We start from the raw sequence: 17,397 nt of genomic DNA on the forward strand, positions 1-17,397 counted from the left end.
GGGTCGTGATGAGATAAACCCTGATTTGATTAAAGATTATGGGCTTCATCCAGATCTGAACTCAAAACGAACATAGGTTGTGAAGATCCGATTGCACAAATGATTCATAAATCTTTCTTGAGACAAATAAGCAACTTGACTCTGGGCGGACGAAAAAACCACTGAGATCATCGTCGCTTGTTTTGTTAAGGAAAACTTGGCCTTGAATCACCGGCCGTCACTTTTTTTTTGTTTTCTATGAAGGCCGAGCTACGCTGGAGAAGGGGGGGGAAAGCTGGATGAACAAGTGTTTCATTAGTCAAAATATGTTAGGAGGCTCAACCGGGCCTTTTGGCCTTGAAACGAAAATTTGAAACGATATCTCCGCCAGAATAGAGTGACACATGAGCATGTCAACCAACATTCCACCCAAAACGAACTTGATGGGCATTACCATTTTCGGCAGTGTCTCCTTTCTTGGAGGTGGGCACGTTACCCATGGCGAGTTTCCAACGGGTTGAAGTAGAGGTGCCTGACAAATTGGACTTTGCTGGATCTGCAAGGCCACCACTATCCGAACAAGATCAGTGGTTGGCGGCAAGCTATTTATAGACTACGGCTTCTTGGGCCGTCTCTGAGGTGATGAGGTCGTTCCACGTCCCTGAGATCTTGGCTGGAAGAGGGGTGGACTTCCTTATGGTATATGTTTGGGACGGATCTGGCACCACTAATTCTTTCTTTCTTTCTTTTTTTTCGTCTTCTTCGACAAACAACACCACCACCACCGTCTCCACTCACACACACACTCACTCACTCACGAGGACTTCACTCCACACAGAGAATGGTTCCAAACCAGCCCTCACGAAGATGATAATGACACTGACATGATGATCAAAAAACAGCTTCTTGGAACATTGGGATCAGGCAATCTCAAGGGACAAGACTCTCCTGGATTTTGCACAACCCCAAAGCTTGGTGTCAACCGCTTGGTGTTGTCTCAAAACACTGCTGTTGTATTGCTCCCTGGGATAAGAAGTCAGAAATCCTGCGTTTCTCTCACTCTCTGTTTCTCTCCCTCCCTCTTGTCCGTCTCTTTCTCTCTTTCTCTCTCTCTCTCTCGTCTGTGTATTTCTTTCTAGTTGCCCTCTCAGTGGGTTCAGCCTGAAGATCGAGGAGTATGGAGTAATGCTCTGTACACTTGCACACTCTTGTCGACGGCGACAGCCCTGAGGTTCTCGATGAAGAACTCAGTTCATGGATGGAGTTCAGTCGTCGTTGTCGTCGTCGTCGTCGTGGTTGTTGTTGATGTCGTTGCTGTTGTTGCTGGACTAATCGCACCAGTAGTAGGAGTAGAAGTATCAGTTGTTGTGGCTGCTGTTCTAAGAGAACTTTTGCTTCAGGAGCTCACTTGAGACCACCAAAGAACTGGCCACCACAGTCCACAGCACATGAATTTTGGAGGAACAGCGTAGCTCTCCTGATCGCCGCTCTCCGTGATACAACCTTGCCACTCCAAGAACAAGCAGAAGAGGGCACTCTATACTCCAGTCCAGTCCTGGCACTGCTAGCCAAGCTGCTTAGGGCCTGCTTGATGGGCGCTCAGTTGCCTTGGAAGCCTAGGAAGACTAGGGCGCCGAGAGTTCAGAAAGGCCCAGCCAGAAGGCCGCTTCCCCTATTTCCTAACCGGGGGAGAGAGGAAAGGCAGCGACGGCCAGAAAGAGAGCCCCGCTCAGCATGGACTACTGCAACTACGTTAAGTAATTCCACTACCTCTGCTGCTTCGTATGCTTGAACTGGCAGAGTAACGCTGGTGATGAACTTGGTACACCTCAACCAAGTTGGTGCCAAATCCAACCAGGAGTAGTTGTATATTTTGCTTTATAGAGGGCGCCAAGCGGTTGTAAGTTGTGAGAATGTGGAATGTACTTCCGGCGGCCGGCCTCTGAACTGGGCCGTCTAAAAGACTCAATGAAAGTTAGCTGGTGGAGAAAGCTGTGCTGAAAGGCCGACGACAGAAGAGTATCTTTTGGCTTGGCCAATGCACTGTCGAGCACCATTTCATTGAAGAAAAGGGACTACAATGTCATTGAAGGACCCTGAAGATCAACCAACACTATCAGCCTGGTGCAAGGTAGAAATCTTATTTCCACACCAAGAGAGGGCGCCCTTGGCTGAAAAGAAGTTTGCTTGACGGAGAACTTGCCTCGCATCTCCCTAGCGGAGAATGCGGGCAATTGCACAAGGATTGATTGATTGATTTATGGATTGATTGATTCAAACTTACTGTTGAACGATTCTGAAGAGGCTCCTTTGTGAGGCATTTTTCCAGTCTTTTTCGATGGCTCGCTGTTGCTTGCGTTGTTCATAGCTCCGCTTTTGGGAGTTGTGACTGGCGTTGTTCCCTCGGGAGTGGAGGCATTCGTAGCAGCCCCTTTTGCATTCTGTTCCTTAGAACCACTTTCACCTGCACCCCCACTGGCAGCACCGCCAGGATTAGCACCACTCGAATCAGAATCTGGCAGACTCCGGATAGATGCTGAAAATGCAAACAAACGAAAAAGGGGATTATTAACGCCAATTCTCAACAGATGTCTCGTAATTGTAGGTCACTGTTATTATCCCTGTGACGGTGGTAATTTCTAGTTTGACGAGACCATCAAGACACTTAAAACTATCCAACAAATTACCCTTGGGAAGTGAAGAAAACGTAGGGAAATATCAAATTTGGCACCCCGATTTTGGCCTTTGTTGTCGTATCCTGTAGGATAGAGGGAGGAGTAAAGCCAAATATCACGACCAACGAGTGCCATGAGTTAATTAAATTTTCAACAGTCGGAAGAGTTGTGTTAGATCATTTTTTTGCGAAATATGTCCTTTTAGTGTAACTTTGACACGCCATTGCTATCATGGCACGATATTTAGTAGTGCTTGCTCGAAGATGCCACTGATTTAAAATGATTGACGAATTTCATCCAACCATGGTGCAGGTTGGGTAGGCACTTTGTGTCTACACTGTTGCTCAATCTAATAATGTCAGTTGCGTGTTTTTTTGCGGTGGTTTGAATCAATTCATATCCCCTATTGCTAGGGAAAGTACCCACTCCCATTAGGACTAAAATTGCAAAATAAGCATTATTTAATCCTCCAAATATATCAGGCTACTGATAAGAGACGTGGCGTGGCGTGGCGTGGCGTGGCGTGGCGTAGCTGTTAGCGCAATGTCCTAGCACGAGATATGTCCTCGGTTCAAATCTCCTCCCCAACCCTTCCTGAATAAAAGCATTTGAACGCTAACCAGACCCACAGACGGATGGAGAACCAATTTGATACAGACTTTGAGACCGCCTATCGGAAACATTGTCCGGCTTCGCTAACAAGGCCAAGTTCAACCCTCCGACCTTACTTGTACTAACGAGTGCCGGTCGTCTACATATTGAGCGAAGAAACGACACATATAGCTTTCCTTTGTGAAAGGAAATGTGAAACGTAGATCAAGTACGCCTGTAAGCCTTTTTAAAAGCTGATAAGGTGAGCAGAGAGTAATCTGAAGCTACTATCCAGCATTGGCATTGGCAAGCAAACAAGCAAGCGAGCAAGCAAGCGAGCCAGCATCATGATGTTTGTAAAAAATCGTCCCCCTTTGTTTTCGAGTCAGAGTAGTTATCCGTTATGTTCCCTCTGATGCATCGTCGTCAAGTTTGGCTATTATCAAAACATTATCGCTCCAGGAGAGATTATTTTCGGCTCAACAATAGGCAGCCCAAGGTAAATAATAATAACTTCTCCTTTCAGTCCGGAGGGCCATTTTTTGCTCCCGTCATTGCAAGTGAAGCTCATTTCTGTCATCAAATCAATCAAAAAATTCTTTCCTGTCACACTCGATTTTCATTACGAGACGAATGAGAAGGGCCTACCAACTCGAAATGTTTCCACATCTTTTAAGGGGGTTTGAGCTCTCTGAACGAGTCATTAACAAGCAATCAAGAGGCTCAAGTTGGTATTTAGCAACTCTGTGCTCCCGTCATCTTGCCCAAACCCTTTCTTCCAGTGATTCTATTGCTTTGACATCGGGTCATGAGATGAATAACCGATTCTGTCAGTCTCACTCAAGCGCAAAGTAATGTGCTCGTACTCGTTCTAGCTTGCAATAAATCGTATGTACGTACGCACAGCAGTTCTGAACTTGAATCTTGCAGGACCGTCGATTACGGCATGGATCAGTCCTCCTGATCTGCAATGTTGCACCGTGTGGAAAAGTATCATAATCTAATGGAACTCTAACTGGATGACGACGTTTTGCAATCAAATGGTTTTAGAGCTAAGGGTCCACCGACCACGGGTGCGCATCCTCTGCTCCGTTCATTGTGCAAATAATTGATGTCAATTCTCGCTTTTAGTGGTCAAACACCGAATCGAGAATTTGCTTCTTCTTCAAGCAGTCCTCTCTGTTCTTTCTCATGACAGAATGCGCATGTGGGATAAGTGGGAAATTGAGCTTTTGCATATCCTCGAACCTATTCACATCATTAGTCATCAGGCGTGGTCGAGGTTTGCCCTCACTCGGGTAAATCTGTTTGATGGAAGTACAGAGAAGGAGAAAGAGAAAAACCGAGGTGGCTTTGTTTAGCAGCATGACTAGGGATTTCACTGATTCTCGGTTCTCGGGTCTCGAGTCTTGCGTTTCAGGTCTTCGGACAAGCTGGCCAAACAATGTGCAGTGTATCCGATGTCTTTCAGGTGAAAACAAATTGATAAACCTACCACTGTCTCGATGGTAATTTTCAATGGGCATCATTACTCTGCAGCTTACTGAACAGAGGCCTCCGAGGAGAGAGTGGAGAGGCATTAATTGTAGAGGAACCATGATCATCAAAATAAGAGCATATCCAACCCCTTTTTACATCACACATTTCAAGATGCCCAGTATGAGCGCAGTTCATATTTATTTATAGCAAGTCACACTGGTGCCTATTAAAGCGTGATTAGGAGCTTAACTGGCGATTAATTGGCGTTCCACATGCCATATTCGAGCAAAGACGTCAAGAAAGAAGAACTGGACCGTCACTATCGTCTTTGCCGATTGGCCCGGCTAAGTAAAGCATGGCCGCTCCTTTGGCCTCCTGGTCAAGATAACAGGTCTCAAATCTCAAGTTTGCATTCTGGGATGGTAAAGGAAATCAGCAAGTACATATTTTCACGTACTACGCACTAGTGGTGGTGACTCGTTACGATGCTCAAGTATGATTACGAAGTTCAGGGAAAGGAGTGCAATCTTGATGCTCTACAGGGTTCGCCAGAACAGAGATCAAATCTAGTGCACTTGTGAGATGATCAAATGGAAGTTTAACCCTTTTTCCAGAGCGATGCTTGAGCGTGGGTTTATCACTCCCATCATCCACCATTACACATGGGCATAACTATACCAGAGGACCCCAATGCCGCTCCGCCTCAATTCCTACTCTCAACGGTGGTCCCGAGTGAGTGGCTTAAAGGAGGCGTCTTACTCTCTGGAAGGCCCCATTGCCAGTCAACAAATTCAACGACAACAATAACAACAACTGCAACAAGGAGGGCCTGCACAACCCTTATTTGATGTATGTATATTGAGGGGAATGTCGAGTAGATAGCTGGTATTTGGTTGCAGTCAATTTTCCGGTCTCTAATGGTTTCGAGTGGGTGGATGCTGTGCATTGCAAATGACAATCGTTTGGCATGTGCCGCTTTGTTCCGCCTCAAACGAACGGTTTGGTTACTCGAATGATAAATCATGATGTTAACCCTCCTCTCCTGAAAGTTTTGCCCTAATCTGGCAACATGGGCCCGGTCTCTCAGGTGGTTCTTTCTCGTTCCGAGGGTCACTGAGGGTGACCCAAATCATCTGGTGGAGTGTCGTAATCCACCTATTTCAAGTTGATTTCACTCCTCACACCAAAGAAGGTTCGCAGCCAAATCAAGTTCGACATTCACATACGTATATACTGTGTGTATACGTATATAGCGCCTACATACGTGAACAGGGCGGCACAAAAACCCTGACTAAGACAATAAACGCGATTTTTATTGAGGCCGTATAAGTGTTCAGTGTTCACATGTCTGGAGGCAGATTGACTAGCCTCAATTCCCCCTTTTTGACTGCGGTCATGAGAAAAGGAGACCTCGGCTTGCTTCATCATAGCTAATAATGCATAAGTACAGTAGTGTTTTTCTCCCTTGGCTTCATCTCCATACTCGTATCAAGGTAAATGGGTGGGAGATCACAAGGATGTGGATGTGGATGTGGAGGAGGGGACTGGCTCTCAAGTGGTCCAAGTACCTCGCTAGTTATGCCCATTTCATGACTTTTTTCATGTCCATTACTAAAATTGAAGGGTTCCAAGAAGTCGCCCAGCGAATAGAAACACAAGTACTCGTATAAAACAAGACAAAGCCAGAGAATGAGAGGGACAAAACCTCTTCTTTAAGTTCAAATCTGGCTCAGCAGGAAAATCAGGTTCTTTACAATAGATTCGAGCGCATGACACATGCACGAACAAGCCAACTGGCTCTCTCTCTCTCTCTCTATATATATATATATATACATATATACGAGTATATACATACATAGTTGACCAATTCGTCAGAATTCGACCAAACTTTGAGATTTGAGTAATCCGCGATGCACGATGCGAAACTCTTCCCGGTCCTGATTGGTTTTCTTGGGAAATGCCACGCTTTGATACGGGCCCTTTCAAGCGTTCCTATCAGGACAGGACAGAGAACACATTTTTTCCGCTTCAAATCTATGAATGCTATTTTTATCGAAGGCAAAGAGGATTGTGTCGTGTCGTGATAGAGCCCTTCGGTTCATCAATGTCATTGGGAATCTTGGCAGTTCAGGAGTGAGTGTGTGGCGGCGCCTCCAATCAATCCCGATGAATTATCAATTTCGTGCAATCGGAAGTTTCTTGTTGAGTAGGTGGACAAGTCCACTTTGGCCGAGTCCATCCAACCAAGGAAAACGAAGGAACGCACCGACCAAACCAAACCAATCAGCTCAGTAGCGAAACCCTGGGCACAGCCCCGTGAGATTCAACCACTTTTTCCACCTGCTCGATAATGATGCATTGGTGCGTTTACAGCCCATTGGCGCACTCCCAAAACGAGTCGAGCTCACTTGTAATGATGAATTCGCACACTAATAACGCACTTTAAAGAAAGACTGCTAAATTCGTTCACAAAGCACAATGTTCATAATAACCACGTCGTATAAGGTATGAAGGATCTTGAATGGTTGCGAGCAGTCCTTGTAAATGCAGTCCTAACGAACATGATAAGCATTATTCATCTCACCCTGTTCAAAGTGTACAATAATGATCCTTCCTTTGCACATCGCCTCAACAGGCCAACGAACCGACCGACCATCCAACCAACCAAGCAACCACTGTTCGACCGAGGGAAGACAGGAAACACGACACACACTGTTGGACATTCGGACATTCCAACCTCACACAAGAGTGCATATCAAGTAAGGCGAAGGTGTCGATATTCTTCAATGCAAATGAGACCAAATTGAAGTTCAAAGTCTAAAGGGGAGCCCATTACCGCACTAAAATTATGGTCCAATTTCGGGTATTTGACGCATGCGATTCTTGCATCAAAATGGTGCTCGCTCACTTTTTCCCTCCCTTCAACAATATGAGCGCTCAACACCAAAATGAACGGCGTCAATTTTCGGTTGAGTCACGCAAAAAGTTCCTAATTCCTGAGTGCATAAGTCAAAACATACATACACACGCACAGGATACACACATAGGATATACACACACATAGCTAAATTCCCTGCCATTCCTTCCCAATTTCCATTTCTGAAGAGTCATGGATTTTTTTTATTCAAATTAATGAGTTGAGAGGATGTGTTTTGAGGGTGAGCGTTTCTTTTTCGAAGCGCCACCCTGTTCCCTGAAATGGGAATGGGAACGCTTACCGACCCACTCTCAGCTACGAACTTTAATCAGCTCAAATTAGGCTCCTATTCAGACTAATAGCCAAATAATGGCGACCTTCGGGCTGCCAAATGAGAAATCAAGTCTTGGGAGGGCACTGTTTAATTTATATTTTTGTTTATGAAGGGAAAGTTGTCATTCTCAAGTGTCTAAAGAGTTCGGGAATGGGAAAATATCTACGCATTACCCGAAACAATATCGGACATTGACCTACTTCTTCTAGGCTCTCATTTCACATTTCACAGAGCCAGTTGGCATTTTATGATTTACATATTGGGCAAGTATTCCGTTTTGTTGTGATCGGGAAACCATGACAACGGCAGGCCTCACCAGGGGCCCTATGAATTTGGTGAGTGTGGCTCTTGTCGATTTCTCACAAGTAAATCGATCTGCGCGATGAGAATCACTTAGTGATGAAATATAGAGAGATAATCCCTCGGATGCTCATCTTCCTTGAATCTTGGGGGGGGCAATCATTGGAGACTGCCGTTACGGAGAGGGGATCATTAGCGATAATGGCTCGACCGGGGTGACCATCAATACTGATATGAAGATAGTAAAGATAACAAGCGTAGCTGTGATTTCAGGCCCCGATATCTAAGGGAAGCGAAGAAGCCAGTGTGGCATCGCCTTACAAGAAATTGAATATTTAAAAGGGTCATAAACACAAACAGCCTAACCAAGCCCGTTGTTATCTTTAGGTGAATCTTTCCGTCACCCTTGGCTCACTAGCTTTCGTTTTGTTCCAGAGGATGGGTATGAAAAATTGTGATTAGATTATGCCTGATTGAAACATACAATTTGTCATGGGATCATTAAATGCCTGGAATTTATTCTCAAGCCAGGCGCCTATAATGAGTTTTGAGGCATTGAAACAGAACCCGAATATTCGTACTCTGACGATAAGCTTGCATGCTCATTAAACATACAGACACACACACACACACACAGACATGAGCAGGGTTTCCCTGTGTCAAGACTGGCCTTGATTTTTTTGTTTCATCAAGCATTAGTGGCCCTGATCTTGCCCAACATTTGAACATCCATCTCATTGACATTGGTGGAGGGCATGATTGATTCTAGCCAATGGCTTTTTGATTATCCGGATATCAAAGCGAGAAAAGAGACCATCAACCGTCGTACGGGTTCCTTCCCTTCTTTGTCACCGCCGCCACACACCCATCCAAAGCGATCTGCAAGTCCAAATTCGCAGCCAAGACGTGGGCACCCTCACTGCCTCATGGCCTCACTGATGGACTATTTGGGAGTTTTTTATCCTCTCGTTCTGACGTCAAAACCTTTGGTCCCCTGCATTGAGCTTGAGCTTGATGATCAAGAGCATCAATAGTATCAAGAGGCCTTTGTCTGGTTCGAGGATGCAAAATTCAGACGAATCCGATGTTTTTTCGAGGCACATTGTCAGGTCGCGTCTTGCAATCAAAACGGCATTCCGGTTCACTCGATAAAGATGGCTTAGATCGGTGCACATGTCCAAAAGTTGTATCGGTTTTGACCTGTCAAGATCATGGCTTTTTACAATGGAGAACATTTCAATCAAGCCGCAAGATACAATCGCCTAGATTTGTCTACTATTGGTTCTTAACATATCATTGAACTAGATGGAGTAGAGCTCGAAAGACAAGCAGACTTTGACTTGGTGCAAAAGTACATGAGCTCGAGGGTGCTTGGAATTCCACATGGGATTCGACCAACATTCTGGACTAGGGCCTGATCGAATCATTTCGATTTGAAACGGCCCCTTCCGCTTTCACCCAAGCCTGGTTTCGAACCGGTTGGAATGGATCAATAATCTAGAATTGACACATTCCCTAATGATCTTAGACTGAATTAAAAGAACTCATGTCACTTCGAGTCTGATTGGTCGTACGAGGATGACTGGGATTCGGTCTTGTTGGTTCTGCTGAATTGAAAATGGCCTGTATATTTGTGCTTGACCGTCCTGGTGGTTCTAATTTTCTTTGCATGCTCTTAATTTCAGGGCTATAAATCATCATGCGTTGTGGCGAAGCCTCCTTCGCCATATATCTGAGAAAGGACAATGGGATCAAAACAGCTTCCAAAATACTCGAGTAGTCCCAAAGACGACGACAACAAGACCAAAATGGTACATTAAATTGTTCAGGCTTCTTGAATGATTTGCAACAGGCTATTCATAATGCGAGCAAACAGTGTCCTTTGAAAGGTCTTCATGAATCCATTCATTGGGTGGAGAAATGTTTGTCCACGTGAGGGACGTAGTAAGCAAGGAATTCCAACGAGCGAACCGGAAAAATGAACGGAAATCCATGGCCTGTGATTTATCAAGTTATGCGTGAGTCAAGTGCAGGAAAATTCCTTTTATGTCTTGGATCCCTGGCAAGTGGCAACCTTACCTTTTACGAGTCTTCATTGTCATCATCATCATCATTATCATCATCATCATCATCATCATCATCATCATCATCATCATCATCATCATCATCATCATCATCATCATCATCATCATCATCATCATCATCATCATCATCATCATCATCATCATCATCATCATCATCATCATCATCGTCATTATCATCCCTCCTCTCTTGTACCGAACTATATAGTAGATATATAGTACTGCGCATAAGGTTGGCCCCTGCTTAGTCACTTCTCTCCTATGGGCCTATCCAATTCTCTGACGAGTATCGAGGACCAAGAAGGGAGAAAACTTCCATCGTTTTTTCTCCTTGTGGCAGCCTTGAATCGGCAGGAGATCCCCCCTTCTCTTTCCTTCCCCCCGGTCTAAGCCATGTGCAACCACATTTAGTGATTGTCCCATAAACCATGCCAATGAAAGCGAATATCCGCAATTCCTTAAGCACGACGACGAGCGACGAGCGACAAGCGGCCGACCCCGAGTGGGATCTTTGTCGGTATTAAAACGGGGAATCTTCAGATTTGCAAGTCCAAAATGGCTTCATTGGCGATGCAATCACGGACATTAATTCGCCGAGGCATGATTCCCAGATCCCCATCTGGGAGCAAGCAAGCCAGGCAAGCCAGGCAACCCAGGCAAGCACCAAGTAAGCCACCAAGAAGCATCCATGGGTGGATGAGATGTGGGCAAACATGAAAAGAGTTCTTCTTACTCTCTCTCTCTCTCTCTTTCTTTCACTCTTTCACTCACACTCACACTCGCTTTTCAGGCACAAGGATATATCATTTCTCGAGGTTGCCCACAACTAGTCTCATTATTGGTTTGAATGGTGTTTGTGCGTCCGTGAATGGGAGTGCATTCAACAAAAGGTCTCCTTGGGGTCGACGCTGTCGTAGTCGTCGTCAGTTTTCAGGGCAACCAAATCTGGAACACCCTCAAGATCTAATCGAACGGAATGTGCTGATTCAATCCTGTGATTTGATACTCGTTTGGGCAGGGGACAGATCAGACAGCGAGGATCGACTTGCGGATAGAGGTACTATATTCGTGGGACGGTCCGCCTGCCAAGTCTATTACGATTGAAAACAATGCCACGACTCCTTTAATTTGCTCGATCATTGCGCCCAACAAAATGAGTGATGTCACGGTTTCATTTGTACGTATCGCGTCAGTTCATGCTCTAATAGAATGAATCTCAACTCGATGAGTTCCGTTGGGTTTAATTGCCGTTGTACATTTGGGTTACAACCCTTTCCATGCTGATTTTGTTTTTGTCGCCGTTGTCGTCGTCCCTTTTCTCTGATGCTTTCGTGGAATGCATTTCTTCTCCTCACCGAGATGCACCGATGCATCTTCTTCCAGTTCTTGGCCGTGCTATAAATGCATCTCGTATGGTGAAATGGAAGCTAAAGGTCAAAGTATTTAGGCAATGATGACTGGCTTGTGCCAAGAAGCCTCAAGTTTTTGTAGGTGCCTGCCTATGAAGAAGACCGATGATTCCGATGAAGAACAATGCCAAAGCGATGTCATCTCTTATTCCAGCTTTTCGCGTCTTGAGCCGAAATGATGGTGAATGCTGAATTTTCAGCATTCCACCAACCCATTGACGAACTCACTTGATGATTATATTTCGAGAGTAAAAATATGGACTTTTTCAATTTGAAAGACGAATGAATAATCTCCTATGGAAGGGAGAAGGGAGAACGTGGCGATCTCATTTGCATAACTATTTGAGAGAACCTCTTGTCAAAACATATTGGCAATATCCGCGTGCAACTCTCATCCTCACACAATTCCTGTCCTGCTTAGAGCATCCAAGCAGTTCGACAGTTCCTACCTACTGCCAGTTATTTAGTGAATTCATCTCCGAGGACATCTCAAACAGGATGGACATCGTCTCGAAACATCTTTATGGGCATCATTACCTTTACTCTCAAGCACTAAAGACTTATTCCGACGGAAACTTAAAGGTAAAACAGTTTTTGTACTGCCAAATGGGGGGAATGTGTGGCTCTATCGCTCTTTCATTGTCGATCCTCCAGTCGATCACGATGTTCCTTTTCTTCCGCCCGACCCCAGCCAATCCACCAGGATTACAAATCAGCACTGATGGAGTTCAATTAAATTGACTGTGAATGAGTCCCTGAGGCCTAATGGCTAATCTGTGTACCATGAGGGAGGACTGTGGAGTGGACCCCTATTACCGAGGTCTTGAGCAATGAGGTGGGATGGGGGATTTTTTGTGGAGAAAGAAGTAACAAAGGTGCTTGCACGCAACTGAGGTTCAGTGGTCTACCCTATAGTCCATTGTAGCAACTGGAGATGATTACTTTAACCTCCACACACTTTCCATCCATCGATCCATCCATCTATCTATCCATCCTCTATCCATCCAATGTTCGGATGCAAAGTGCCCCAAAGTAGCCAAAACAACTCCTGCCCATTCCTTCTCCTCCTTGTCCTTCCCTCTAAGAGTTAGTTGGTTGGTTGGTTGTTACGTGTTATCCTATTAGCTCATGGGAGGAATGTGGGCTTATCTTGTCTCTTGATTACTCGCCCTTTCCCTTGAGAATGATTTACTCAAAGTAAATGATGGCGGTGGCTAATGCTCACAAGGAATTCCGTTTGACGAGGATGCAATTTTGGAAATGGCAGCCGGTTTCTTCTCCTCCAGGCTCGATTAATGAGCTGCAAGTGCCAAACGAGAAGTGCCGCGAGAATCGGAATCAAAATCCTGCACGAGACCAAAAATCAGAGTCTGAAGCCAAGCCAGAGGATGGTCGGCGGGATTAAGACGAGTGTATACCATACACACACACACTCACACACTAGGATGTCAAGGATTCGAATGACTCCCTCCGCCCTGACGTCGCTTGTAGGAGAAGGTGTAAAAATGAGTTTTTGCGGTCTAGTATGTATTGCTTCAGTTCCTATAAACGATCTCGACTTGGTTTGACAGGCCCTTACACTTCAAGACCAAATGGCGGTTCTTTCAATTTTTTTCAATGCCTCTTTCCGGCAGGATGTTCATATCACTTAACAAAGGAAATATATCCTCCAACAAATGAGTTCAGCCGATCCGGGGCCCCATCTGAAACCTCTTGATTATCTTTTCATCCCTCCAAAATAACTTGGACCGTGCTTGCCAAACAACAGACATCATCCGAGCATGGAAAAATGCTGGGGGAGTAGTGGGCTTTATCACAGGTATACAACCAACCAAGTTGTCCTTTTCATTGAATAAACTTCGCCAATCGGCGAGGAAAACCCCCGTGCTCAGCATCTACCAAGAAGTTACGAGATTGTAAAATATTGAATACACGGAAAAGGCTTTGCTTTTTCGGTCGTGAAAAGAAAGTGTTTTTGAATGGAGCACACAATGCTGTTAATGTGAACTTGAAGTGAGACCGTTGTGAGAAGACGTCAGTCCATCTGTCCTTCAGATGCCAGTAAGGTGCCAAGATTTACGCATCATTGAACAGGGGCTCAAATTCGACAACCATTGAGCTGAATACCAAAAGGACGATATGCATCAGTCGGATCCAGAGCATTAGCAATTGGAACCGTATCCGATGACCCTTTTCCTTGAAGAAGCCATCTGTTCGTAGTTTTCCCCACGTGGTTTTGCCAATTCAAACCTTATGGTATCGACAGAAGCAAATCATGAGCTTTAATGGCTAGATTCTTTTTCCTGACCTACATGTCCTTGAGTTTACGCCTTGCAAAAAAAAAACAAAATCACTCTGCTTTAACTGGCAAATCTACTCCAATGGCAGACGGCTGGAAGTTAAAAAAAAATCGATTAATTGCGGATCAAAGACACCTTTTTGGGGGGAGCCCGAAGAGATTTCAACAAAATTGTCATGATGCATTGACCCACCTCACGCATGACTAAGTTGGCTTTTTATCTCTAACCCTTTTCCACTGTATCGTAGCCTCAAGATATATCCTAAGTCAATGGGGAGCTCCAACATTGGTCCACCCCCTTCGCCTTCTGAGGTGATGTTGTTCATGTTTGTACTTCTACAGGGTGGTAATTATCATTGAAACTAAATCTTAACTATATTAGTATGAAGATCATGGTTATGAGACCTCTCTGTCCCTCTGTCTTTGTCTCTCTCTGGATTTTCAAACCATAATGCAAAGCTTGAATCTATCTGTCTCGCATATGGTACACATGGTACACATAGTAGTGGATGCAGCTCTGGAGAATGCTTCGTTCCTACGTACTAGGCCCATTTCCTTGTCTTGTGGTTTAGACTCGCGTCTTCACGAATCAACCAATGACGAGCACGGACACCAAGCAAAGCATCATCATCTCTCTTTCGTAGTGTGAAAAATGTCCAAGTTTGGCTTCTCAATGAGGAACAAAAACTCAAGAGGTGCTCATCTCGGATCCTAGCCAAAGAATGTGAAGCCAGCTGAAGGTTTCGATCATCGATTGACGACGACGACCACGACGACACAACGAGAATCCAAAATCATCCCTCTGAGAGATCCGCTCGCAGAGGTGCATGAACGAGTCGTAGTAGTCGCAATAGCTGTAGTGGGACTCACCTGAAAGGAATCGATGGAGGAATGGGTATTAGAACCAATGGTCAATAATGAGGATCGTAGTCATTTCCCAATCCCAAGGCCCTCGGGCAAGATGTTTGTAATATCATTATCAAATATTGCTGGGCCAGCAGGATGGAATTTATCTGACCATGAGCTGAAATGAATGGTGGTGCAGCTCGTTGCATTGCAGCAATATTGCCCAAGTACAAACGTACCTACGGAACAGGCACAATGGGGAAGTAAGGGTGAAAGGGGGGGGGGAAGGGGAGGCGAATGAAGTAGTGGGAAAAAACTTCAATGTGGTCATTCATTAAGCTCGACCTCCTAAAGGAGATCTCGAATGGCCCAATTCGAAGATTCGAAGATTTGGCGCGCGTGGTGAGAAATTGCACTGAACGATTGCTCCAGTGGTTTATCTTTCAGACCTATCAAAACAGGTTGAGTCACTCCCGCTGCTCTTGTTCCTGCTATTGCTCCTCCACAATGCATTTCTGACTCATTTCAAGACATATTTGCTGTGATGACATGCTATGCGACTGATGTGAGTGCGTGCATGTGTCTTTGTCTTTTCCGGAGAAACCTCTCCCAGGGTCTGAAATTATCGTTAGTGTGTCTCCGAACGCGAGATGGGACGAATCACTTCGAAGAAGAACCTCGATGGAGCATGAATTATGGGCTTAGACATGAGCAGGCCTGGGTCCGTCAAGTCAGGCAGAGACGACTCGAGATGAGTGGTGGTTGTCCAAGAATTCCCGCAAATGCCGAGATCATTACCCAAATCCTCCATGATTTAGCCCTCTGGCCAATCTCCTCACGATCGCTCATAAACCGTGTACTAACAACCTGTCTTGTACGTGTACAATGTGTACATCCAATAGATTGTACGCATCGAACAGTCGCATAAGTCATCAGCCTCTGCTACAACACATACACATGCAACATACATACGTACATACACTCGCTATCCAGGCCCAATCACCATACGGCATGTACTGTGAAATCTATGGAAATACCTACAGTACAACAGCTAGGCTCCAACAGCTTTGATAGGCGGAGAAAAATCTGCATCCCTGGCCAATGGACGGGAATATCCTCGTAATTTGAGGATAACATCCGAAGCGAGATGTGTTTTCCCATCGACAAAGAAAGAGAGGTAATACACATTATCAAATGGCATGTGGTAGATAGCAAAGCCGAAAAGATCACACCTCTCGGGCTTCCACGAGCTCGATTTCAACTTGCAGATCGGAAAACCGAGAAGTAAGCAGTTTCTCGGAGCTTCGGGCTCTTGGCTCCGGTTTCCATAGATATATAGATATAGAGCAAGCCAGCAACCAAGCACGCAATTTGATATCAATTTCGTTCACTCAAACCTTTGGCACTTGAAGTCAGTAGAAAAAGACGCAAGTAGTAGATTTGGGGTCGGAATGCATTTGGCACGCGTGCATCATTGTGAATTCCCACATTTGCCTGGTAGCTCTCAGACCCGTTTAAGCCTACTAAGGGCCACAAAGACCAGCAATCATGGATCCATTTCAAAGTCAAGTGTGTGTGTGTGTGTGTGTGTGTGTCAATATTGAAAGTGGACGGTGCCTGTTGATTTACCCTCAATAAACACGGGCAACCATTTTTCTTCCTATCGAGGTGATGATGCTACGGTGGATGTATTCACTTTTCCCGTAGGTGTCGAACATGGGGAATTACAAAGGCCTTTGTTGAGAGTCGCATTTGTCAAGACATCTCTTAACACACACACATACCTACTTCATCTAGCTGAATACCACACACCACACCAGACAGAACAGACTTAGAATAGAAGTCGTAAGAGTGGCAGAAGTGGTGGCGGTGGTGGTGGCGGTGGTGGTGGCGGTGGTGGTGGTGGTGATGGTGATGGTACCAATGTGGTATCCACCTCGCTCGAAGAGGCGATGGTGGGTGTGACTTCATTAAGGTAGTGAATGAGTAATGAGACAGGAGATGAAACTGGGATGAGATTAGAGGGGGAAAAAAGAAAAGACAAATTTCCAAGTCCCACTCGACAGCAGCAGCAGCAGCAGGAGCAGGAGCAGCAGCAGCAGCACGCATCAAGCAAGTTGAAAAGACACGCAAAAAGATCCAAAAGTGAAGTGGTTAGTGAAGCCTTCCTTTTGAGGAGTGAACTTCTGAGCATCGTGCATGAAAACGTCCGAGAATGCTCGTCTGGATTGTTGGATAGATCGCTTTCAGTTCGTTGAATGTGTCTTTCGTGTGGGTGTTGGATCCGAGACGGGATCCCCAAAACCAATAAAACCGAGCGGAATGCATCCAAATCGGGACAAATCGGGCCAATTAAACGGGGAAACAGGATCACCGATTAATACGGAATTAATGTCTTGCCAATGCGAGAAGTGAGTGGGGGAGTCCAGAAGAGTCTTATCTGATTGAATTCGTCCCCATTCGTGGGGTTCAAGTCGGATTCATGCT

The 17,397-nt window shown here is 45.2% G+C and overlaps 1 protein-coding gene across 8 annotated transcripts in view; it reads right to left on the reverse strand.

Annotated features, from left to right (window-relative positions):
• Window positions 1-17,397, reverse strand: part of LOC131887280 (cAMP-dependent protein kinase catalytic subunit 1-like) — a 68,260-nt gene that overhangs the window by 15,616 nt on the left and 35,247 nt on the right. For all 8 annotated transcript variants that reach the window (XR_009374022.1, XM_059235848.1, XM_059235847.1 and 5 more), the window contains one exon: window positions 2,264-2,515. Coding sequence is in view for 7 of the 8 variants with exons in the window: in XM_059235848.1 (XP_059091831.1) it covers window positions 2,264-2,515 (252 nt within the window). In the remaining variant the exon portion in view is untranslated. The remainder of the gene's footprint in view (window positions 1-2,263; window positions 2,516-17,397) is intronic.

The sequence above is a fragment of the Tigriopus californicus genome, chromosome 9 (genome assembly GCF_007210705.1).
Source record: "Tigriopus californicus strain San Diego chromosome 9, Tcal_SD_v2.1, whole genome shotgun sequence".
Classification (NCBI taxonomy): Eukaryota; Metazoa; Arthropoda; class Copepoda; order Harpacticoida; family Harpacticidae; genus Tigriopus; species Tigriopus californicus.